General features: G+C 37.2%; 3 protein-coding genes across 8 annotated transcripts in view; 1 reads left to right on the top strand and 2 right to left on the bottom strand.

Annotated features, from left to right (window-relative positions):
- The first annotated feature begins 220 nt into the window (after positions 1-220).
- On the top strand, positions 221-19,915 carry LOC145778682 (protein unc-93 homolog A-like). 4 transcript variants are annotated; one of them, XM_082590230.1, is made up of 11 exons: positions 221-395; positions 948-1,097; positions 13,253-13,434; positions 13,720-13,853; positions 14,360-14,490; positions 15,019-15,161; positions 15,547-15,757; positions 15,904-15,982; positions 16,326-16,480; positions 17,085-17,252; positions 19,669-19,915. In XM_082590230.1, the coding sequence occupies exons 1-11, from the start codon at positions 251-253 to the stop codon at positions 19,746-19,748; spliced, it is 1,578 nt and encodes a 525-aa protein (XP_082446356.1). In that variant the 5' UTR covers positions 221-250; the 3' UTR covers positions 19,749-19,915. The 4 variants fall into 4 exon arrangements, with proteins under 4 accessions (XP_082446356.1, XP_082446355.1, XP_082446354.1 ...); XM_082590229.1 differs by having other exon boundaries at positions 14,360-14,544; positions 15,547-15,753; positions 15,900-15,982; XM_082590228.1 differs by having other exon boundaries at positions 14,360-14,544.
- Positions 2,709-10,285, bottom strand: LOC145778607 (uncharacterized). 2 transcript variants are annotated; one of them, XM_082590133.1, is made up of 3 exons: positions 9,917-10,285; positions 5,345-5,479; positions 2,709-4,960 (listed from the first exon to the last, which is right to left on the bottom strand). In XM_082590133.1, the coding sequence occupies exons 1-3, from the start codon at positions 9,966-9,968 to the stop codon at positions 3,921-3,923; spliced, it is 1,227 nt and encodes a 408-aa protein (XP_082446259.1). In that variant the 5' UTR covers positions 9,969-10,285; the 3' UTR covers positions 2,709-3,920. The 2 variants fall into 2 exon arrangements, with proteins under 2 accessions (XP_082446259.1, XP_082446258.1); XM_082590132.1 differs by lacking the exon at positions 9,917-10,285 and adding an exon at positions 6,037-6,426.
- Positions 19,916-20,827: 912 nt separating the features above from the next.
- Positions 20,828-26,263, bottom strand: part of LOC145778019 (receptor-type tyrosine-protein phosphatase F-like) — a 45,511-nt gene continuing 40,075 nt past the window's right edge. For both annotated transcript variants that reach the window (XM_082589405.1, XM_082589406.1), the window contains 7 exons: positions 26,006-26,129; positions 25,732-25,893; positions 25,345-25,523; positions 24,666-24,792; positions 24,451-24,561; positions 24,055-24,312; positions 20,828-23,547 (listed from right to left, as the gene is read on the bottom strand). In XM_082589405.1, the coding sequence (XP_082445531.1) occupies positions 23,428-23,547; positions 24,055-24,312; positions 24,451-24,561; positions 24,666-24,792; positions 25,345-25,523; positions 25,732-25,893; positions 26,006-26,129 (1,081 nt within the window). In that variant the 3' untranslated portion in view covers positions 20,828-23,427. The remainder of the gene's footprint in view (positions 23,548-24,054; positions 24,313-24,450; positions 24,562-24,665; positions 24,793-25,344; positions 25,524-25,731; positions 25,894-26,005; positions 26,130-26,263) is intronic.

Below are 26,263 nucleotides of genomic sequence, written 5' to 3'. Positions count from 1 at the left end.
TTGCCTTGAGTTTTATACACTTTGCAGTGTGAGGTTTGCAGTTTTATCAACTTCCATCGAATTGTAGGCTAGGTGAGAAAGCAAAAAGATTGTTTAGACTTCTTATTTTTTTATTTAAAGTTTTCATAGGCTACCAATGTAGAGTACACTAGTTAGTCCTTTACAAAATATTTGTTAAAATCTTAAAAATTGAAACCATTTTTGTAAACTACAAGTAGCCTAGTATCGGCGGAAAAAGTAGCTTAAAAGCATGTGGCTATGTTCAAATAAAATAACAAGTAAAAACCAGCTGAATGTTTCCTTCGGATTTTTCTTGGCTGGAACAATGCTATTTAAAGGTTCAATTGCATCAGTATTCAATCTGCAAACAAGTCTGCATGTGAAAGAAGGGTTAGGTGAGGATATCGATTGGTTTACAGCAGACTCGTCAGGTCAACGGTTCAAGTAATTTAATTCTAGTTTTCTATTACGTAGTAGCCTACATTTTTTCGAACTGTAACTGTTGTTATGAAAAACTTGTTGGAAGGTAAAATTGTACTCTTAAATTTTTAAATAGAGAAAGTGTAACCTGTGAGGTAAAATTATTCTAACTTTTTTGACTGGACCAAATTCTTTCTAGCAAATTGCTTTTGTCTATGCCCTAAAAATGTGTTGCGTGGTATTAAAAAAAGTTTTAGCCTGCAATAGGCCTACAATATTTTTGCACTTTTCAGCAATGAGCATGTAAAAAATTAATACCGTACCATTGCGTACTACAGCCAGCTATAGCTCTAGCAGACATACTCATTTCAATCTAACAACACAAAGAATCGTTTAAGATATAATCTAATGATAAATATTTTAAAATAACGCTACAAAAATAAGTTTTTAATTTTCATTTTTTACTTTTTCGGCAATACCGCGTTACCGATTAGGTATTCTCTGAAACCCTAAAATTTATTTTCAAGGTGCAACTACACTGCTTATATATGCTGGAACTGGAATAAGCTGTGCTTTATTTGTAACTCCAATTCTTCTCCAATACATCAACAACAAAACTGGATTAATACTTGCTGACATCACAGGCCTCACTTTCATTCTTTTGAACATGTGTCCAGGTGAGGACGATTTAAACTCTATCTAAGGTCATACGAGTTTCTTGTGGGACTTATAAGGGGCGTCCTTACCCTACGCCCCTCTAAAAAGTTGAAAATAATGCTTTTTCAAGAATAAAAAGGTCAGTAGCCTATCTCTTTTTAGTAACTAATATTTCAAATCTTCAGCAGGCTAGGTATCAGCATGGTATCAGTGCAGGGATACCTAAACATTCAGGGATGCGAAACTACAAATACGAGGCGCCAACTGAAGGTACGACGTTGTCGCAATAAAAGCCATTGCTTTTCTAAGCTATTTGCAAAGCCTGCAGTTACCATATAAGCACAATGATGATTAACGTTTTGCAATATACAAGTGACTGACATCTTCTCTGTTTTATTTCCAACGTTTCGCATGTGTAAACGACTTGCATCTTCAGTTACGTTGTTAAAAAACAATTGTAAAATCAAGAAATATGTAAAGTTCTATGATAAAATAACGCCAGCACATTAAATACAACGCATATCGACCAAATAAATTAGTTATTTCTAACGTTATGCAAATTCAAACGATTTCTATCTTTTCAAGTACTTTGTCAAAATTAATTGCAAACAACAAGGAATAAGTAGGAGCTTGCTGGTGTAATGTTACACAGACTTCGACAACTACAACATGACTCCGACACTAAGTCGATTGAACTTATAATTATAATAACGTAATAAATGTCAGAATGTAAAAAGAATGGTGCAACACTGTCAAGGAAGCCTAAAGGCGACCAATTATGACGTCATGAAAAGCGCGCAAAGTAAAATGCGAGACACTGGTAAGGGCGAATTCCCACACACAATTATGAGTGCAACGGTGCGGTTCCAATACATTACATTCCCCTTTGTCTGAAGAAAGAAAGGAACTATCTATCGATACACAAACAGATTAAAATTATGGAGTGGAGTACACTATTAACTGCAGATGCAATAACGATGTCACGTTTACTACACAATTTTCCAGTGACTCAAAGTGAACAGCAAGCATTAAACTTATAGTTCGTATACTCTCGTTGTGCAAACTCCGATAACAGCACAAGTCTACATTGTATGCATGATGCACAACACGAAATCTCCACGTATCACTATACATACAAAACGATTCAAGTTACACAAACACCATATCTATCAGGCGGCTTCACTATCCGGCCAGAACGGGTAGTACACGGTGCTGGCATATTATTTTTACATGGCACATTGGGCTCGTCGTTAAAATCATCTACAGCAACGTTTTCATCAGCATTCAGCAATAACGTTTTCATCAGCAGCAACGCTTTTATCAGCAATAACATTTTTATCAGCAGCAACGCTTTCATCAGCAATAGCGTTTTCATCAGCAGCAACAAGTAGCTGCATTCTTCTAGATTTGACTGCGGGTATAATGGCCTAGACGTTCGGTGATTAGTTTTCCTACTATCACAAAAATTCGCAAATTTGAACGTTAACTCGACCATCTGCCTCCACTTTTTAAAATTATCTGCAACATTTCCTTGTTGGAAATTCATCTCTGACTTTGTTGCTTGCATCGAATCCATCTCTGACACCATGTAATGTTGCACAGACTTCGACAACTACAACATGACTCCGACACTAAGTCGATTGAACTTATAATTGTAATAATGTAATAAATGTCAGAATGTAAGAAGAAATAGCACAACACTGTCAAGAAAGCCTAAAGGCGACCAATTATGACGTCATGAAAAGGGGTCCACGTCTTTTAGGCGCAGACAGTTAGGCGTCTGGATATTTAGGTGCGGAGCACTGTGGCGCCCGTTCATTTAGGTGCTATTCCTAGTAAAGTTTGCAGATTGTATCAGCTTGGCATGTAGGGCAATGCTTTTCACATATAATGTTACATTGGTTAGAAACATATGTTGTTTTGTTAATGCGCGTGTGGAGATGAGGTGCCAGACAACGCTCTACTACTCTTGGTGTTAGCACATCTCCACAGGACATTTGCAATGCATCCTGAACACAGGTTGCAGCCAGATGGAACTTTACTTAATCTGTTATCTTTCGCAATTACTTTTACTCGGGATGGATTGGTCGACTGGTCGTATTGCGAGTAGGCTACGTATGAGACAACGCTTTACAACATGAATAATAATACATTTCCATAGAGCATTATGAACCCTGCCTACAAGTTGCAAGCATAATGGTGCGACTTTGCTCGTTATTAAACCTAGTCGGGGTTTTGATGGAAAACTAAGTTAGGCTACTCTTCACTCAAGCCTACCACCCGCTTGAATATAGACTACGGTATATTTTTTACTGATGTTTAGTGTACCGGTAGTTATTATTTGACTCACTAAAAGTGAACTCAGTTATGTTCGCAAACTTGAATAATTTATTGATAAAGCTTTCGCCGCCGCAAACCTGGACTAACAACAAATAAGTGCCGAACACGCGCATTAAAAAACATTATGTTTTTCTGTTCAATACAACATTTTGTGTGAAAAGCATTGCCCTACATGCCAAGCTGATACAATCTGCAGACTTTACTAGGAATAGCACCTAAATGAACGGGCGCCACAGTGCTCCGCACCTAAATATCCAGACGCCACAGACCACAGTGTGCGCGCCTATTTGACTGGCGCCTAACTGTCTGCGCCTAAAAGACTTGCTCTCATGAAAAGCGCGTAAAGCAAAACGCGGGACACTGGCAAGGGCGAATTCCCACACAAAATTAAGAGTGCAACGGTGCGGTTCCAATACATTACAACTAGTACCGGTAAAATAACCATAGACGTAGCAGGGGGGCTAAAGGGTCCGTGGCTTTCCTAAATTTCTAATTAATGTAAGTCATGATGCAGTTTTTGTACCACTGCCACTGGTAAGTTTTCGTACTTTCCGGGCCGTTTTCTCTGGTTCCTCACGTCCAGGTGCATTAAAACGTTTCAACTCATTTTTAGCAAAACAATTAAATGCTGTTTGAAGAATAAGTTCGAAATTTGAGTGGCCTGCAGAACACATCTGTTTGAATGCACCTCTGTAAACGTTCGACGCCTCCACTATCTTTTTCAGGGCTCGTATAAACACGGAGCGCTGGTTTGGTGCAGTCCACAACTTCTCTTTTGCATTATAATCAGATATCACTGCACTGTAATAGTGAACAGCCAATGTTGTTGCAGAAAAACAAAATTCTGTTGGGACAGACAGACCACCTCGATTGGCAATTTCAAACAATTTCACATGCTCTTCAGATTCACATGTTGGGGCTGGGCAGTCATCACTTTTTACCAACAGAACTTTACAGGGCGAACACCGTCGTCTTCGGGATATACTTCTTGCAATGTAGCCACTCACAAAATATGCCACATTTGCATCTGTCTCCGACAAATCATCAAGTGTTACCTCTGAGAAAAACCTTTCGAGCCAAGAAACAATGGAGCTGTCTGCATTAATAAGCTTTCCGCTTCCCAGAGAAATAGAGTCAAGCGAACATAATTTGGATGCAGCCAGTATGCCATGTTGTTGAAGCAAACTCAACTTGCGTATTTTCTTTTCTGCCTCAAGCAGTTGCTTTATGGACATAAAAAAGTTTCCTCCACTAACCTGGCGGTACCACCCGAAACGGCCTTCGATTGGATCAGAGGTAAATTTTCCCGGTAACACATACTTCAATCCAATCTTGTCGTGCAAGTATTGAGCAAGTTCAGGCATTGCAGACATGGTTTGAATGCATGCTAGGAATGTTTGGTCTGTAAGCCCAGAAGTGCCGGATTGCTGCCATTTCACTAAAATATCCTTTGCTGACTTAAGAAAGCGTAAATTTGCAGGTTTTTCTTCTTCCGTTGAAGTGAACTTCATTGGCATGCACATCTCATCATTTTTTGCCATGCCTGAAATATATATATAAAAGTTGTTAAAAATAGTGAAGGCTGGTTAGAGTTCTAAAGTAAAGGTTCCCTGTATACCAAGTGCAAGGCCGTGTGCATTTTTGCATCTTTTAGTCTCAAAATTCAAAACATAATCAGATTGATTTTTCAATGAGCTTCTAAACTTACTCTGTAAGTAACAACTAGGTCATTTGTACAAAAAAGTAATAAAATTCTAGGAAAAAATCCAAATGTTTTACTTCAATTGCAAAAAATCTTTGTGCAGCTTTCTAAAAAGTTGTGCATAAACTGTACAGAAAATATGCCCAGAGAAAACTAGTAACCTGTGCCGACGTGCCGTAACGACTGGCTATATTTAAAAATATTAATCACACTTGGAAAATATACCTTTGAATGGTGTTTTGACAGACATCACCTTCCAAACATTGCAGATGAATTGGAGAAATTTGGCAGTTTCCTTAAAGCCCGGATTGGTGTCAGCATACATAAGAAGTCCATTTACGGTGGATTCACTAAACACACCTGCAAGTGAAAAACCAAAATTATATATATATATGAATTGCAACTGCTGCAATCAATTTCTGGATTATATATATATGATACAATAAATCAAATATAGTTATTATTATTTGAAGCCTTTACAAATTGTTTCACCTATCGGATCATCAGAAGGTCTTATTCAAATAGAATCTATTTGAATAAGACCTTCTGATGATCCGATAGGTGAAACAATTTGTAAAGGCTTCAAATAATAATAACTATATTTGATTTAATTCGCTCTGCTTTGCCTTTTTGCTTGGCATTGAGCACTTTTTGTAGTATTAATAGTTTTCATTGTTTTATGATACAATAAATATATAATGTAATTTTCTTATACAAACTAAAACAAGTTAGATGACTAAATAATGTGAAAATGTAGCCTGCATAGGGTTGAAGGATCAACTGAAGATCCCGTGACCATTTCCTGGGGGAGAGGGAAGTTAAGTTTGAGTCAACCTTTGTAGGGGCGATCATCATCACTCCAAAGGACCGGGGAGGATCTTCATTTGAGCCCTGCTTACAAAAGCTACTGTACTTACTTAAAGCGTGTAGAGGTGAGGTGCGGGCAATATTGCTTGGGTTAAGTGATGCCTTCTTCAGTGCAAATGCTACTTTCAGAGGTTTATGCTCTTCAAGAGTGTACAAGCGCTTTATATGTGCAAATTCAGCTGTGCATTGCTCTCCCAAAATATGTTCAGCACCAGAAATATGAGGAATGTGGAATCGCTTCTTATTCACAAAATTGTTAAAAATGTTTTTAAAGTTGTGGGTGAAGTCAAACAAGAGAAATAAACGCTCTCCATTCCTTGAAGGGTGTGCAATGCTGTTTGAGAGCTTATTGCTTCCACATAAATCCATAAACAACTTCCTGAAAATGCATAACCCATTATAAATCACACATAAATTTTAGCATGTAATATTAAACCAGTTTCATTCAATAGACAAGATGTTTCAAAAAACGTGACACCACTTCTTTCAATCGAGGTTGTTTCAGTTTTGTCAGCCAAAAAAAAAAACTGGCGAAAAACAGTTTGCAATAAACTTGTAACTTTTCTCCATATTGGGACTTTAGTGCAGAAATTGTTTGTATAAAAACTATTACATTTTAACCATTTGCAGTCCAATTTTTTTGCAAAAAATTTTCAGATATCATAAAACCGGTTGGACTTTGATTGAATGTGAAAACAATAGCCTAATGCTTTAGCATGTTACAGGGTTCCCACACATTTTTTATAAACAAATTCCCTACTTTTTCAATACTAAATTCAAAAAATTCCCAACCTGATTTAGATGCGAATTAACAGTGCTTAATCAATGAAAGTTTCTGTGCTGTATTATTTCCAAACACGATCATGCACAGCAGGTTAAAAATTGTATATCCGGACTCTATTACATTCGAATCAGTATGAAAAACAATAGTAGAAGTACAGTAGAGTAGATGTACAATAGAAGATTCCTGTTTGAAGAAAAAACCCGAACTGCAATCAGTTTGGATAAACTGTCACATTTATACTAAAATTGCAATTCAAAGCCTCATTCCATCGGACATGGCAACCTGTCAAAAGCCAAACCAAAACAATTAAAAATCACACCACTGACAAAATGAAGTTTATTATACAAGTGACAAGAACACTGTCTTTGTGATTCTGAACACTGAATCACAAAGACATTGTACAGTAAATAAGATTTATGAATAATATTGTCTTTGTTGTTGTGTCATAATAGTAGATTTTAGTAATGAAAGGCCATCGTGATTGAGGACTGAGGTATTGTGGTCTTGGTCGCAGATATTGCCTGCATCAACGACGTCTCTTACCGCTATTATCACCTAGCCAACCTAACATCATTGTTTTATGCGGCCGCTAATCGACTTCAACGATCATGGAGTGTTACGTAATAAGAACGATGAAACACGCAAAATAAAAAAAAATCGATTGCTTAAATCAGCTCTTTTGTCTCGCTTTGTGTATTGTTCTTCTTCTTCTCTCGTTTGACTTGTAGCAGCTTAGATTGGCAATGCCTCCTCGTGCAGCCAAGATACGGTAGTTGGGTCCAGTTGTCGAATACCAGTGATTCCACTTGGGGGTCGTAAGATGGAACATTCGTGGAGTATGTGTTGCATTGTTTGTTCTACCGCTCCGCAGACACATATCGGCGAATTATGCAACCCCCACCTAAACAGATTAGCTCCAGTACAGCCAACGTCACATCTGATCCTGTTCAATGTGACCCATGCCTTTCTTGAGAGGTCTGCTCCAGGAGGGATGGAGAGTGCTGGCATGTGTATTGTTCAACAAGTGTATAAAGTTTAGAATTGACAAGAAATCATTAAATTTGAAACTGAAGTTTGAATCACGGCAAATGAACGTATTCAAAACTTTTACTTCAGCCGACGCTGTTTTACACTCAGTAATCTAGGTCGGCAATAATTTTGCCGCAGCAAACCACAAGTAGGCTAACCACAGTTCACCTAAACTGCTTAGTGGATGAACAACGGAGAATGACCGGTATTTAAAGCGCAGATGAACAAGAAAAAAAACAGTTCCCAAACTTCATTGAAAAACTGCATGTTGCGCCACAACATTGTTCTTCATCATCATCACGTAACGTCTTCCATCCTTAGTTATCATATATTTTTTCATTACGTAATGTCATGTAGGAATAAATTGAAAATCAGTATGATCACTCAAAATGAAAGCAATGGGACTACGAATCCTCACTAAACCAATCAATCAATGGTCTTGTTGCACCTAAGATGACAACCTTATATTTTACTGATCTCCGGAGCTGAGGTAAACCTTAAAAGTCATGTGGACTTATTCTTGATGCCCTCCCTTATCGAAAATTGCTCTTTGTAATACCGCCTTGAAGGTGGATTACGACTATAAACAAAAAAAATAAATTTTAAACTTCAGTTTGTATTGAAAATACATGACGTATTGTCTTCCAACCTTATCACATATTTTTTCATTACTTAATGTCTTAAGTAAGAACGAATTGAAAACGAGTCTATACACTAAAAATGAGAGCCACGGGACCACGAATCCTCACTGAACTAATCAGTAAAAGGTCTTGTCATGGACTTCTAAATAGTAGCATCTGGACCGGAAACTCAGTGGGCAACAGTAGACCAAACAGTTGGTACAACAGTTGGCCAACAGGGTTAGTTACTTGGCTGTTGGCCCACTGTTGGCCAACTGTTGTACCAACTGTTTGGCCTACTGTTGCCCACTGAGTTTCCAGTCCAGATGCTACTATTTAGAAGTCCATGGTCTTGTTGTGCCTACTGATCTCTGGAGCTTACATGAACCTAAAAAAATATGGACTTATTCTTTATATGGAATTTGACTACATTATATTACATATTGATTAATGGATATTTTGTTCCACTGAACTTCAAAGTCAAAACGTATTTGTTTACCATCACCAAACCACTTGTGACGATCGAATTTGTTAATTCATTATTTGATAAAATGTTTAGATGATGTCACGTCATTACGCCAATTTGATATATAATTTCATTCATGACGTCGTATGGATGAAAAACTTTTACAAGTTTTATACTCTGCTGAGATTAAAAAAGAAACATAAATGATAAATATTGTAGAAATTGAGTCTCCTTACACAACTTAAGAATCGAACAACGCAAAACTGCTGAAACAAAATGTTTTGTTTGAGTGATAGAATCACTGCATGCAACCAATGTTAAAACGTGCGCGCAAGTCATGGGAGTGTGACGTATCAAAAATTTAACAGGTTGTTATTTTTCTACATCAATCTGACGTTAGTTACTACTTTAAAAAATCTATATCTTTGCTTCTGTAGAAAATCCGCAGCAAGCGCCTTTTTTACATGTTTAGCATCGGCTAAATTTTGCCGATACAGATACTCAAAAAATGGCCGATATCACCAATACCGATATATCGGATTTTTTATCTACAATTTAGTCATCAAGGTTTTCCATACTTTTTCAATACCACGAGGGAGGTTTCACGAAATTCCCAACCTTTTCCCGGTCTGGAAAACGGGTTTTTAAATTCCCTACTTTTTCCCTACTTTCCCGACTGCGTGGGAACCCTGATGTTATTATAAAATGATAATCAAGGTTTAACAACAATTCTGAACAGCATTTCTTCTATTTTCACATTTTTAAAAATTCTGTTTTATGGACGGGTTGTGAAAAACAATATTGAAATAGGATTAAAATATAATACGTGACAGGGTGTTTAAAAAAATCTGACACCATTTACCTTTGAAATGTATTGAAATCATTGTTGTAAAAAAACCCATAAACATAGGATTTTTCACAACCTTGATTTTAATACATATTAAAGGTTAATGGTGTTAAATTTTTGAAACACCCTGTAATCCTATTAAATTTGCTATAGATAGTTGTCATCAAGCATATTATAAGCTTACCTATTGCACACATGATTGTCAACAGATATAGCAACAACAAAGAAAATTTCATCTAGAGATTGCATCACTTTGTTAAAGAAGGTTCGAAGCAGCTGTGTACTTATCTTTTCAATTGGCACCAGGCACACAACATCTTTATATTTTTTACATACTGATTGCACCATAAATGTCAACACGGTTTTCGCTCGTTGGCCTTCCTCTGTTAATCCAATGAAAGCGCCATTGCAATATTCAACCCTTTGTGCAGTGTATACCTCATCAATAAGCAAGGTTACCATTTTTTCTCCTTCAGATAAGTCGACAGTTCGTTGCTTCAGGTATTGCAAATCTATAGATTTAGTCTCTACATTACAATCACTCGAAACTTGCTGAAGTCTTCTGACTGATGGCAGTGTAAAAAACTCACTAAGCTTTTTGTATAGTGAGTTGCTAGTGAGCTGCCACAGAAACGACATGGTTAGTAACCTGGGTGAATACCGTCGGCCATTTTTATCTATGTACAACAACTGAAGTTGCTCGGACACAAATTGAATTAGGGGTAAACCTTCATCTTGGCTTTCGTTTTCTTCCAGGTTTGCTTTGCATTGCTCAAGGGCTGCAACAGCCGACTTGGCAAAAGTCTTACTATTGTTACCACTTGGTGATTCTATAAGGTTTTTGCAGAATGCCAGAATATTGCAAAGCTCTGATACTTTGCTTAATGAATCGGAGCTCATCAGATGCTGAAATGTTTCTTGTGGCACAGAAATAGAACATACAAATGCATGCACATCTAAAGTTTCCCCTACCACCAAAGATGCCATTAACTGAGGAGAAATGTGGCTGCCATTGTTATATGTTATAAAGTGGAATTCCAAAGAAGATTCTTTTAACAATTTGATATATCCAGAAGGAATAACCACTTCATTGAGTTTATCTTTTAAAGAACCCAAATCACAACAAGAGTCTTGCAACAGAAATTCTTCATTTTGATCTTGAAGTTTAGCTTTGTCTTTTTTCAGTCTTTCTGTGGCAGTTGCAGCAGAAGTTGAGCGCTTTACTGGAGCCGGTTTTGTCAGATAGTGAGGCAGGCCAGCAAAAATGCGAGGCACAGCTGATGGCTTCAACCGTGGCTGATTAAGTTTCGCAGACTCTCTGCGTTGTTGGCGATCTAAGTGGCTATCGATTGATGTTGTTTCAAAATCATCTCCGTAGAAATGCTTACCACAAATTCTTGTGTGTGGTGTCACAGTTAAATTTTCCCTGGATATAGCTCTAATCCAAGCCTTACGCAATTCAGGATCTGCTGGAAATCGAAACATTGAAACTTTTTCCCCAGTTCTTTTAAACGCACGATTACCAACTTTGCACCCTGGAGCACAACAATAGTATCCCATATTGCATAAAAAATCTTATAATACTGGAGCAGAATTTCACCTTGAACTGTAATATTGTACAAGTAGAAAAGCTATAAATAAACAGAATTACTGTTTTAGGGAGTTACCGTACCGTACAATAGGGTAAGCAAAATTGTAATGTTGCAAAATTGTATGTTTTGGTTAATAAATAGCATTAATAATTTCTATTCTACAGCACATAACATAAATGTGTTTTGCAAAGAATGCAACCTATTTCGTCCCTGAACAATTCGTACTCTGATTTCGTCCTCTGAAATCGGGGTACGAAGTGTTCAAGGGACGAAATAGGTTGCACCCTTTTGCAAAGCTCTATATTTGGTTAGTTAGGCTATAGTATATAGGCCTACAGTATTACATAATGATTAAAATACAGTAGGCAATCATTTTTTAATACCAGATTAACCTCAATGTCTCTTTGCAAAATTGGACAGTTAGGCCTGACACCACTACACATCTGTTTTCATGTGCCACTTATCAGTAACTTTTAGAAAGGGTTAGGCTTCATGCATAAAATAGTCAGTTAGAGTCAGGTAATCTACTCCTTCTTGAATAATACTGATTTTAACACTAACCACACAGTGAACACCCTTAGTTATAAACCAATTGTAACATTAAAATATATTTCTACTCACGGGCTGCAATGTCTCTGTAAATTGGCCTTACAATTTAACTAAAATATACAGTAGCCCACAGATCAGGTTAATCACCGATAACCGTAGACTATTGATTTCCTGTGGTCACTGACTGCTAGTGCTGAGTGAGTGCTGAGTACTGTGCAAATGTGCCATCACTAGGGCCATTTTTATATGACCTTAAAAAATCAATAATATGACTTTATTTTTTGGAAAATATGACTTTATATGACTTTATGTGAAAATCGTTTATTTTTACATACGAACAACGTCACTCACGGAACTAAAGAGTAAAACATACGCAACACAACAGTAATACACATCCATTTTTATTTTAAATCACTGTTGTAGTACAGTTTCATGTAGTGTGGAATGTTAGAGTCTTTGAAGTTACGATTTGGACGTAAAAATGACTTTAGTAAGGAAAATGAGCGCTCCACAGACGCTGATGTGGGTTGACACTTCTGCAGTTTTGCATAAAGCGCTGGTGAAATGTCTTGTCTTTGTAGCTCCATAATTTGTTTCACATCGTTTTTGTCCAATCGCTTGTTAATGTAATTTTTGAGCTCAAGCGGATCTTTTCCGAAATCAAGGGCATTTAGATCAGCATGGGCCTCTTTGATGGTGTACGTACAACTTTTCATTTTGAGTATTAAGTTGACCTCAATGCGTGACCTCATAAAATATAGGTCTGTGACTGTAAGTGTTATGTAGGCTAATCCTACAGTTTGCCTTTGTTCAATCAGAAATTGCCTTACTTTCTTAGTGCTTTGCTTCACCGCTTAAATTGGTATTTTTTTTTTAAGTATACAACGGTATGACTTTATAACTTAAAAAGCTGATTTATGACCTAACCAGGAAAATATGACTTTATATGACTTCATAACTTTCTTAATATACCTCATAGGGATGCAGTTTTTGCGTTAAAATTGATTTCACGACTTACTGATGCATGGAAAAAAATATGACTTTAATGACTTTAAATGGCCCTAGCCATCACTGATCACTCATCACTGCCATGTGTGAGTGTACCGTCAGTTGGCGTCAAAAATGATCACTAGGGGCGTAGTTGCGCATCCCGTACTGTTTTGGTATCCCTGTATCAGTGTCGAAGTTGTGCAGCCCAACTCGGCGAGATTTTGGCGTGTGTTCAGCCAGTAAAAAAACACAAGAAATCCGACTTCATGTAGCAGTAACAACTGATTTACCGAAAATTAGCGTTGGCTGACCTCGAAGTCGCAATCTCCTTTCTTTTTGTCTTTAACATTCGAAATTGTGATACTAATCAACTATTGTGTTATTTTCAGATTTTTACACGTTAATACCAGGAGCAATTGCTTTAGGATTTACCAGATCAAGCTTTTGGATTTGCTCAGGATCGTTCATAGTTTATTACGCCAAAAAATACGATTCATACGGGAAGAAAACGTTTAATGAATATTTTAGTATGGTCAATGCTATGCATTTTTGCTCTTACCAATCTGCCCAGGTAGGCCTAAATTGAAAAATGCGTATTTTTGCATTTATATTACGTATTTTACTGATATAAAAGCGCTTTCATATAATTCTTAAATCAACCATCAAGATATTTAAATTTGTACAATATGTAATTAAGGATTTATAGTAATGTCAATCTTTATAGGGGTTTTTAAACTGATCATTTCATGACGATTACGAAGAATTTTTTCAGCTTAGAAAACTGTTGGCTAGTTTCACGACACTTTCATGTCATGTAGCTTCTGATAACAATAAATGAGTCTTTTACGTGTTTTAGATCTTTGGAAACTTAATTCCATTCACAATTTTTCAAATTGGACTCTCACTTCAGTCGGAAGTTATCGGCATTAACTCCACCGTACCAACAGTGACATCATCATCTATGACTTCTTTGTCAACGTTTAAACAAAGGTGTAATTTATACGTAGCAAGTTGTATGACGTAACAAAACCATTTCTACCTCATGTGTTGTTGGTTGATAGTAAAACTAAAAAAAAAAAAAACTGAACTGAATTGACAAAAAACTTCATTGATTCTGTTTGTAAAACTATGAACCAAGTTTTAATAGAGTTTAACTGCACTAGCCAATTGTGAGCTAGTTTTTTTTTCATCATATATCATATGGGGTCTTAGTTGTGATGCTCTGCTCACACGACAATAGAGAAGCAAGAAGATAAAGAACATTAATGCAAACAAATTTTTAAAAATTACAGAATGTGTCGCATTCAGTGATTTACCAAACCATGGTTCAGTACTGACTGTGCCGCAGCTTTCACCTGCTACTCTGATAAACAAGAAGTCACACCTGATGAATTGTTGGCCACTGTAGCTTTATTTCAATTACAAAAACTATAGACGAGTCTCAACGAGTCTAGAGTTTATTATCACGTCATCTTATGTTATAATAATTATAACAGGAAATCAATCGGTGAGATATGCGGAGCCAATGACTGCCAGGACTCGGACATAACAAATCAAAACTTTTCCAATTATCAAGCACCAAGCGATGAAATATATAAAATTGCAATTGGTGTTGTGGCCACAACGAGTTTCGTTGCATTTCTATTTCATGCTGGTTTTGTTCCTATACCAATAATTAAGGGTAGGCGTGGGTGATGCACCTTTTCAGTTGGACTCACAGTTTGTATTTTTATAAAAGTGATGCTCTTTGGCGACGTTTAAGTTAAGAAATTCGTCACAACAGCAACAGCCAACTAAATATTATAACCATCGATGCCATTGTTTAGCTATGCATGATTTTCAAGATGATGAAAATTGTTTCTCGCTTTTAAGAAATAAGTATTTGGTATTCAAGCTTCATGAATAGAAGCGGTGCCTAATAAAGTATTAGCCTATCTGGTACGGTCTAATCTAGTCGTTTCTTTTTCTGCATGTTTAAAGCTATTGTAAACCTAAGTAAAAAAAAACTTTGACTGTGGAACTTCTTCTTCAATTGCCTTCCTGAACCAGGCATCGACTGCCTCGGATTAATAATTAGACCAAATATTCCTATTATATGTTGCATGTATGACTGTGGAACACATACATCAAATCATTCATCAAACATTTCATGCAGCCAATAAAAGTCAGACTTATGAGTGTGATGATTTCAAGGGCAACAGTGATGCTGAAGAAAAATGCAAAGATGACTTGTTAAGTATCAAGAGTTCCACATCAGCTTCACAAAATAATTCACTTGAAGCAAACACCACAAACAAGGTGAAGCGGAAACTTAAAATATTTTGAAAATAATAACGCTTTGTTTTTGCTGAAATTAGAAGTTTTTTTACAAGAATAAAGATTTTATGTATTCTGGATTAATACAATTGCAAAAAGTATCACGTGAAATGAATTGCTTTCAGTTATCTTACAATTGTTATTGTATTTATTCTTACAAATATATTGTTATTGGTGCTATCTTATAATTTCAACTACAGACAGAGGTATTGTTTCGACCTTAAATTCTCATCAGTGTATTTTTCATGGACTCGTCTTTGGTTTAATGCTGTTCCCTAACATTAGTACACCAAACCTGAAATTAAATAATGAAAGCATCGTCGATTGCTTTACTCAATTAAAAGCATGTTTATGATTGTATTTTTAGGAGACTGGTTCAATGTCAGGTCATTTGGCAACTCCGAATAGCAAGTTCACCAAAACTTTCGATGAACTTAAAGCAACAGTGATGCAGCTTTTCTGCTCCCACCAATTGCTACTGATGATCTTACAACTACACACTGGTTTGAGTGTCGCCTTTGTGTCGGGAGAAATAACCCGAGCATTCGTGTCTTGCGCCTACGGTGTTTCACTGGTAGGTAGGCCACTTTGCACACCTTTACAATATTTAAATCGAGGTCTTCACCAAACGTAAAAGGTTGTTGTTTGTGACTTTGAAGCATTGCAAGCTAAATAACACTATAAGTAAAGGAATCAGGACATTTCTAATGTTTACTTCAGGTAGGAATTGCGATGTCTATATACGGAGCCAGTTCTTTGATTTGCTCATTTTTAACTGGAAAATTATCAGGAAAATTTGGAAGGTAAGCCCACGTGTCGCTCTAAGTGATTGTAAAATCAAATGACAGTTTTTATTTGTTCAGCAATCGAAAGATAAGCTACCACATCAATTTCCAGTGACACTGCCAACGTAGCCAAATAAAAATGGGTTCAAAAACTTGTTTCAGTTTGACAAATCATTGCTGAAAATAGTAATAGGCTATATATTTTGATTGAGAAAATCTTTATCCTTGGACTGAAGAAGCTTCATTGAGAGCTTAATTCTGCCAGTTTCGCATACTTGAAGAGGCTTCGACACAGGCCTGGTCACCGAGTTTGACAGAGTGAAGTTTCTGGTTGTTGTTAGACGCAAATTTTTTATTTCAGAAAATACGCCATGGCTGCTGGATTTTCAGCAAACACTTCGTTGTACATATTTTGCTTGTTTTGGATCCCCAACGACGACTCGAGTGTTTGGATTGTATTGGCCATGTTCATTTTGTGTGGAATAGTGGACTCAATCATGCTTACCATTAGTTCAGGTCGGAAAAATTACATAACATGCAAAGAGAGCAACTGTAACACATAGGACAGCTAAGCGTCAAAATCAAAATACATTTCGGGAAGATTTTTTTTCAGCATTTCCATTTGTTAACGCTTAAACGTGGTGCTTGAAAAACATTGAAAATTATAAAAATACCAAACGTAACAATAAAGCAAAAAAAACACAAGAAACTACATGATATACATATATCTGCTTGATTCTATTTGAATAAGAACCTTCATCTTCTTCAACAGATTGACCATGTTTATCAGCTGTGATCTCCCATAAGAACCTTTCCATGATCCCAATAAAAGTGATACAGCTTGTTTAGGTTTCAGTAAACACAGTAGTAACTGTAGCCTATTTGATGCATTTGCTGATTCTTAGAAAGCTAAATCATTTTGACTTACCTTAGTTGAAAGTCATTAACATAGGTAGGTATATTGTGCCTTTACTTGTTGGCGACATAGCCTATTTGTAGGCTACTCTTTCTGATACTAGTTTGCATCGTACGATGTAATTTTAAGTTATATTTTATGATGAGTGTGCACAATGTAGTTATCACATTGCTCTGCTAATAACGTTAAATTGTTTGTTTTCAGAAACGACGTTGGCCCATTTTCCAAGCAACAGAAACAGAGCCTACACTTGCTGGATAGTTTGGACAAGTGCGGGAATGTTGATACAATTTGCGTGGAGCACAAGCCTCTGCGTTCAATACAAGATCTATTTTATGTTTTGTACTCTCGTGCTTGGAGTTATAAATTATGGTAAAATTGCTTTTTACAGGAAGATCATGAGGACCCTGATTGAATAAAAATGGAAGACGCCATACTCGAATGTCATCCTTGTTTGAGATCATCAGTGGTGCATACCCATGTGTCTTGAGCGGGAATCGAACTTCCAACTTGATGGGAATTGGAGTCGTCTCCGACTTGAAGTTCGATTTCCGCTCAAAACACATGGATATGTACCACTGAAGCACTGATGATCTCAAACAAGGGTGAAACTCGAGCGTGGCGTCTTCCATTTTCGTTCCATCAGGGTCTTCGTGACTTTACAAACCCTCACATCCCCTTAATTACTGGAAAAACTACAGTAGCCTTAATTTTGTTTAGTCATTTAGGTTTATTTCAGCATAGATTCACATACGACACGTTTACATCGGATCAAAGCAGAATAAGCTATGTGAGTTTCTTGGGTGTTTTAATTTACCATGAACCGTGGTTACTTTGAACAGTTTTTGAACTAATTTTATCTTTATAAGTTTTCGAATTCTGATTCAATCACACCAAGTTTGTGATACAATTTGGGCGTAATATAGACCTTTCAAAATAAGCGAAATAAAAACAGTAGTGTCATTAAATAAATCCTTTTTTATTATTTTGTTGTTCAAAGTAACCCCGAACTTTTGAGGCTACTTTGAACATTTTATATTGCGATCAGTTTTCGTCCGCCTAAGGTGGTATTGGTAATATGAACAAAACTTTTATTTCTTAAAACAAGTTTATTCAAAATGTAGCAAAAACACATTACAACTGTTTGACACCACCTGGTGGTTTACTCTCCCCATTCCTCCTCTAAGTCAGAGAACCGAAACAGCCACGATCGTTTATGGGAGTCGCTTTAATGTTGCAGTTAAACACATTTGCCTATTCGTAGTAAATTTCGTCTTTAAAACTAGGTCATTTTCAGCCAACATTTTTGCATGTTCTAGGAGTTGAGACAAGGGCACCGTCATTGTCCAAAGAGGAGATTTTACCAAGAAATTTTTCCCCTTCATACTCAGCAATAACAAATTGGTCAACTACAACACTCTCCTTTACATAAGCGTGCTCGCCAGGCCATCTTGTCGAACATAATCAGTAGGTCTATTGCTTTGTTGCTTGTTACCACGCCTGGTTCATTAAAGTTACCAACATCTTGCTCCTTTCCTACTTCAATTTGCTCTTCACCATTGTCGTGCTCTTCTCTTACATCAACTTGCTCTTCACCTTTGTCTTGCTCTTCTCTTACTTCAACTTGCTCTTCACCTTTGTTTTTCTCTTCTCTAACATCAACTTGCTCTTCACCTTTGTCTTGCTCCTCTCCTACATCATCTTTTTCTTTATCTTTGTCTTGCTCCTCTCCTACTTCAACTTGTTTTTCACCTTTGTCTTTCTCTTCTCCAACATCAACTTGCTCTTCACCTTCGTCTTGGTCCTCGCCTTCATTAACTTGCTCCAGACAATCGTTGTTTTACTATTTGCCATCATGGTCTTGCTGCTCACCACAACCTTTTTTTCTGATTAGGCTATTAGAATTATCCTGACTGCGCGTATAACCAGATCGTTGCTTTTGATGCTCTTTCCGGGATCAACATTGACCTTTCTTTTTTTTTACTTGAATGATCTTGATCCACTTCTCTCATGCTCTTCAAGACGTCAATTACACTCTGTGAGCTTTCTTTTATAGTTTCTTGGCATTGTCACAAATTAGAAAGATGCCAGTTAAGGCTAGGAAACCAGTTTAGTTAAAAACACAAGTAGCCTAAGCTAAAATTGGTTGAAAATACCGGTCAACGGAACTGGAACTATTAACAATTAAAACAAAATAACATTTTCGCAAGTTGTGTAATAACTAAACGATGTTTTGCTGACTAAAACATGTCTCATGAATATACTAATGTGGAAGAGCTAGGTAGGCTACAAATTGAGCCGGGAATACTTTGAACACTGTTCAAAGTAATCCCGACTTTTGCTAAAGAGGCAACTAGCCTCGAAAATAGTGAATTAAGGAAAATTCAATTAGCCTACAGATGCTTGTGCTATTTCTGACAACTGAACACAAAAACTATGGCGAAACACTCCGAAAGTCTACAAATCTAACTAAGCTTACATCAAACTGTGCAGTGTGTGCACACCTTCCTTCATTTTTGTACTTTTTCTCCAAACGAAGTGTTTCCCTCCCTGAGCACTGAAGCGTGCAAGCAATGTAGTCTAGAACGAAAGTTTGGACTTTTTTAGTATAAAATTATGGGGAACTATCAATTGCCAGCATTTTTTGGAATTTTTTTCCAAAACAAATGCAAAAAACAAAAAGTATACCACGTGATCAATAATTGAAAAGTGTTCAAAGTTACCCGTGCGTTCAAAATAACCACGGTTTACAGTACAGTACAAAGTTCCACTGCATATTTATTTTCAGGAATTGCGGAACGCGCTCACGAAAAGAAGAACGCGCTCACGAAAAGAGAACACAGAAAATACAGAGCTGAAACTACTTGAGCAATTGCGAAGACATCTCACAGCTTCTATTGGTGATACAAAATTTTCCACCCTGCACAAGTTTTTGCTTTTACATAGTGTCAAAGTCGCGACACGAAAACTTTTGCTGGCTGGACAATAGCCAATTCACAGAGTACATCATATGAGTTATAATAAAATTCAAGCGGTGAAAATTGTTCAATGTCTGTAATTTAGAGAGCACGTAGACCTCAGGTTTAAATTTTTGCGCTAAAGTTCTGAAATTGAAACAGTTATTTTGAATTCGCTTGCGACGTGCGCTGCAGTTTGCCGAGCAGTTTTGTCATCCTAAAAATCAGGGGTGTGGAGTTGGGAAAAATGTAGCCTACGATTTCGACTCCTCGTTTTATAACTGGTCGGCTCCGGCTTCAGTGTTGCCAGATTTTTTAAAAATTTTTGCTCTTTCAGTTTTAAAAATTTAATTTCACTGAACTTGGGATCGAAATTGAAACAGCGACTTTCAAAAAATCTGACAAGTTCAGTTCAGTTGTTTTTATTTCTGACCATCATATCAAAAACAATACACGTCAACATAGCAAAGGTCGAGAAAAAGGTAGAAGCGACAAAACGCGAACGTTTTGTCGCTTCTACTTAAAAACTTCCATTTTTTGGAAAAAAATAAGAGCGCGATACGCAGAAGAAATAATATTTTGAAAAAGTATTTGTAAACAAAAACTTTATTGTTCATCGTTTGGTATCAAGCCAGAGTCGGCCTTTTTTTTATTGACTCCGACTCCGGACACACCAAAATCTCTCCGACTCCACAGCCCTGCAAAAAATTTCCCGCATATTGTCACGAATTATTTTGTTCAGTGTAAAGATCTTGAGGCTCAATTGGCAATGAAAATGTTTTCTATTAGTTTGTCAGTTTGAACTGTGGGCACTCTGGTATCATTAAGCTTATTCAGAAATGAGGTCTTGTTGCGTGTACGCATTCTGACTTGTTCCATATTCTGCAAAGTCGAGTGTTAAGCTATGTAAGTGGCTTCAAATCATCATCCAAATTCGGTTTTATTCCCACTAGTGGGGGTGGCCGATTCTTTCCTTGCAGCGAATCTCTTATTAACCCTATTCTCCATCTCATCCTGTCCGTGGCACCTCTTCCTATAGTCCGACTTTGTCTGCCTGATTACTTCTCATCAGTTGGCATTGGAATCTTTCAAGCATTTTATTACGACATTTAAAACACGATTGGTAAACGTAACTTGAGCAATAAATCAAATTCTTCACGAAATCCGCCAAACGACTGGTGAAGGATGCAATAGTACAGCAACAAACTTTTGGAAGACTTTCAAAAATAATACAATTTTGGTAGAGAGGTGACTTTCTTTAACCATAGACAGATAAAACCAAGCAACCACACGGCATTTAACATCATACAATTAGAGTGAATTTAAATGTATTTTCAATGTAGATGTTTTTGTAAAATCATTTATTTTCTTTGCTTGAGTAGGGCTACTTGAGTATGGCCGAAAATGTTCGTAGTTTATTGTTTTATGTTCACTCTAATTGTATGATTTAAAAAATAAATCCACCGATTAGCCACCCACCGTTAAAGCATCTTTCTTTGAAGTTCGTCAACCAACGACACTAGTTTTTTTTTATCTCATTTAGCCAAAGAGACCGGTGTGCTTAAAATACGATTAGTTTGATCAGGCACGATGCACAAGAGTTGGTTTGCTGCTATACAAGATACTAGTTTATTCTACTTATATTCAAGCCATACCTTTTAGTTAAATTTCCAAAGGCAGCACAGGCTTTTATCGCGGACTGGAACAATGAGCTAAAAATTGGGTGATAAATTTTTACCCAAACCCCATCAATATCAGACCCCAGGCATTCTGAAAATCGAAAAATGGTAAATATAATATGCAGAGTAGCTTAAGCTTAATAGAAGGAACTTTCAGATACTTTCCGTAGTCGTTGGTGAGGAGCATGGGAGCACTAACGTATTAAGCAGCTAATGAAATGCAGTTTCACGTGATGCTCTGTTCATGATCATCATGAAGTTAAAATGATGTTGGTGATACAATCATCGCGTAGATACAGTAATTTCGGTAATGACGGTTAATTAACACGAGATGATTAGTTTTAACACTGAGACAATTACGCAGCTACAAAACAAACAAAAAAAGAATTGAAAACTTGCGCAAGAAAAACACAATTAAGTTTTCTTGTTTGTTGATCATGAGATTGGATGTAAAAGCGCTATTACAAACTATGCTGCCAATAAAAGGGCAACCCTAGCACACAAGTCGCCAAATTTCATATTGGTTTTAGATCATGAATTGACGACGGTCGTGAATCAATGATAAGTCTTCCTATATGATGATGACGTTGTAGATGGAAGTGCATTGTGGGTAAAATGCACAGCTGATGTTGCTTAGTTAGACTTGCAGGCTACATGGTCAAGATACGCAAACTTGCTGTTACATTGTTTTACCGTTTGACAACGTTCGGTTCATGTAAAACTATGCGTAATTATCACCAGCACAACAACGAATAAAAAGTATAAAAAAAATGATAAAATCATGACGATTGAAAAAGGATGGCACAGTTTAGCAAAACAATGCTAATAAAAACGACGAACAGATTTGCAGCAATGAAACATGACCACTGCAACCATTTCATCTTATTTGTAAAAAAAAAACACAAAGCAACAAATTTTGACAAATTGGCGAGAAGATTGGCTCACCCCAAACACAGCGGGTGATGCTTTTCAGCAGCCAGCAAGAGTTGCCTTTTTTACATCATTTCAACGTATGACGACGTAAAAGAGATGTGAAAAACGACAACTGTTGGCTGCAATGGATACTTCATTTGGCAAAGATTTGACCTAGCAAGATAAATTAACTTCAAAAAGGTTGGTGGGCGCAATGAATACGCCCAGACAGGAAATCAACCGCTTTTTACATTGATTCAAAGTCTTAGACATTGAATCAATGTAAAAAACGGTTGATTTGCTGTATGTGATGTGATTCGTGAAAGTTGCGTTTATACGTGTTGAAACAAGTTGATGGTATGAAAGTAGAACTACAGTATTAAAAAAACGCTAGCAATATGTTTAAAAAGTTCACCCATCAAAACACAACATTTTGACAACACAGCACAGAAGGAAAGCAATAGGTAACAGGAGATTTTGCCATGAAACGAAAAACAAATTTAAACAGTCGTATCGCGTAAAAAAAAGCATAATTAATAATTATGCCACCCAAAAAAAAGTTTAGATAAAATAAGTATCTAAGTTACATAATGCGGCTGAAATCCATTATATGCACCACTGCGATAAAAATTGGAAAAAAATTTACGCAAACTTTTTCCCAGACAAAGAAATCTAATTACTTTACATTGACTCAACGCCTAAATGTAAACAAAAACGATGTCAATGTATACAATGTTGAATCAATGTCAATGAAACAGCAGCGCTACCACTCAATGCTCAAACCAGAAACGGAACAACTCTGCTATTCGGTGTTGGCAAATTTGATCAAGAAACAGTGTTGGAAAGACAACAACTTCGTGAAATTGTTTCAAAAGTAACCGCACTAAGTGCAGTTTCTTCATCAACGAGCCTCGCACGGGCTGAAGAAAATCACCAGCTTTGCTGTGGTTTCGAGACGTTCGAGCGTAAAGTCCAATTTTGGCGGCAATCCGATCGTCTTCATGCGGTGGCGTAATGATCAAATGAGCCGAGGTACTCGAGAGCGGCTCGGTAACAAAACTGGTATTGATCCTCTGTTTGTACCATCGCTGGGCGTTGCGTTCGCAGTGTCTTCACAGTCTGTAAACGTATTGAATATATCACACAATATTACGATGAAGCCATATTGTAACATGTATTGAGCAAAATTAGGTAGTGCACATTGCACAAGCTACACGCTGGAGGCTCAACTAAAAAGGTTGAACGGTATCCCAGTAAATAGCAGAAAACAATACTCATACACTAATTCTATGATAACTAATAAGCAAACGAAACCAAGCAACAATACGACGTGTATCGTTGTGCAAAAAAACCATGCAAACGTTTTTGGCTATACAGCTAGCTCACCATCTAAGCTTCAATAAAGTAACCTCTCTACCAAAATAGTAAATGTGCGAAACCATAGAAGTTACCGAAGCCAGTTTCGCCACATAGTAACGAAAAATGCAACAAAAAACAACTCTCAAAGCAAGTTTAAATATACAGCGCCCCAGGCAGAAAAATACGTGATTTTTACATTGACCAAGGTCTGAAAACGTTGCATCAGTGCAAAACTGACGGGTTTTGCTGTCTGGCTCTTTTTTTCACCTGAAACATATCGACGAGGTTTTCAAATCGCATCCGCTCCAAAGCTATGCTCAGTGTCACAAACACACCGGAGCGTCCGACCCCAGCACTGCAGTGGATGGTGATTGGCCCATCCTGACCAAACTGTTCCTTTGTTTTGTGAACTTGCCCGATGAAGTCGATGAAACCTTCACCAGACTTCGGAACTGCCTGCTCCGGCCAATCGGTGAACTGGAATTGACGAACCGTGCGCGATTTTCCGTCGCGAGCATCGGTAACCTGTAAGTAACCATCAAACTCATGGCTTGAACGCGTAGCAGCTTTATGTCTATCCAACATGTTTTACGTTTAATCAACTTTAAAAAAGAAATCAAGTTTGGTCAAACACGCTGGCTTTGATGAGAAAGTGAAACCTACCTTGAATTCTCTTAAAATATATTGTTGCATGCTGTACTCCGACATGGGGTCGACTACAAAGTATTGGTACCGGGCAGATCGCTCTGCCGGCCAGTATTGGTGGCACTTGTCCTGTAAAATAGTTTTCTCATTTGTTAAAATCAAAGTTAGCACAGAACACATTTCTATTGTTCGTACGGGTTTGGTTTCAATAAAGATAATGGATTCAGACTCACTCTTCCATTTTCTCTTAGTTTTGTCAACATCACCACGATGGTAGAATTGTGCTCCCACAGCATCCTCCAAAAGTCATCAGTAGTTTCGGGAAGAGGACCTTGCGTTGCGATGTATGCTTCTTTTTGCCTGAACAAAATATTACCATTGAATGAGTTGAATGATTCTGACGGCAAAATCCGTCATTTTTACATTAATTCAACGTCTGTAGACGGAGAATCGATGTAAGAATGACGGATTTTGCTGTCAGGGGATGTACAACATTCTATCATCAATTTACCTTGAGATATGTTTAAAACAAAGTCCCATAGGTTTTGACGTTTTCAGGCTTTAAAGACAAGACCTTGAAATGTGCTAGTGTGGCTCACAATTGTTAACACTCGGCTCAATGCACAAATCAATGATAAGATCAAGCAACGGTGACTCGAATTTCGACCTGTGCAGTTTATCAGCGCACATCAGGACAGTTCTCAAGCAGTAGCAACCTCAAAACGAAACGCTAACCTCCGTGGTTAAAAGCCTTTTACAAAAGCATGCAAAACTTTGAAGAAATTTATTCATTTAGTCAGACAACAAACATTTCCACAACCATCACGCAACTGTTGGAAAATTACTCAGAAAAAAACATGGATAGTATTGACCTACACTAAAGTTACAAGGAACCGGTATTCATTAGCTTACCTGTAACCGTCAATGAAGCTGGCGTTGATGTAATCGGAACCTTCGACACCACGGATTGGGTTCAAACAAACTCGTGTACCTTCGTAGGGAAGGATGTTAACGAGACGGTTCTTGAACTTATTGCATGGAAGGTTGGCGCTCACGAACCGGGAAGATGCGGCTTTGCTGCCGGCGAGACGCTGGAAGAGAAATTAAACAAAATTAGTTGGAAGCTTTAATAAATACTTCTGCTCTGACCTTTTACATCTTTTTGAAAATAATGCATCAAAAGACTGTTTTTTGTCATCACAACAACGTAGAAAGTTTCTAAATTTGTTGATTTATTTATTATTTATTTTTAAATGCTTTGGGATACCAGGTAACAAAAAGCTTTCAAGTTTAACTGACTTTGAATTCTAATTCCATTCCTGTGACATGATTTCCATTCTCGGGAGAAGTCAGTTTGTGGAGATGATTGTACAAATCACGAGCGGGCAACTCTGTATTTCCGCAGTTGATTGCTTCCAACAAGGCTTCGTGGATGAATACATACTGGTCTTCGGTTTGTACCTGAATGAAAACAATTAACATGAAAGTCTACCTTTTTTCGTTTTTGCGCATGAAAGTAAAGAATGTCATCAAATTAGATGTAAAACTTTGGCAATATTAAAGTTCGGCTCACCATATAGTTCCTCTCGGCTCGCATGCAGGTGACTTGGCCATAAATATCAACCGTGTCTTCGTGTTTGATTTTCTCTAACATGGCGTCGATGCAGATGAAGCAGCCAGCCCGACCGACACCGGCACTACGTTGAAACGACATGTTTGTGAAAAAAGAGGTATAAGAATTAAGCTAAACTTCCTGAAGAAAACGAAGAGTTTCTGATCGGTTTCAACATGCCGGCAAAAACAAGATTTGCAACTACGCACGAACGCTTAA

This window comes from Aplidium turbinatum, chromosome 10, assembly GCF_918807975.1.
Source record: "Aplidium turbinatum chromosome 10, kaAplTurb1.1, whole genome shotgun sequence".
NCBI classification, from domain to species: Eukaryota; Metazoa; Chordata; class Ascidiacea; order Aplousobranchia; family Polyclinidae; genus Aplidium; species Aplidium turbinatum.
Note: the sequence above shows the minus strand (reverse complement) of the source record. Positions and strands in the feature narration are given on the sequence as shown.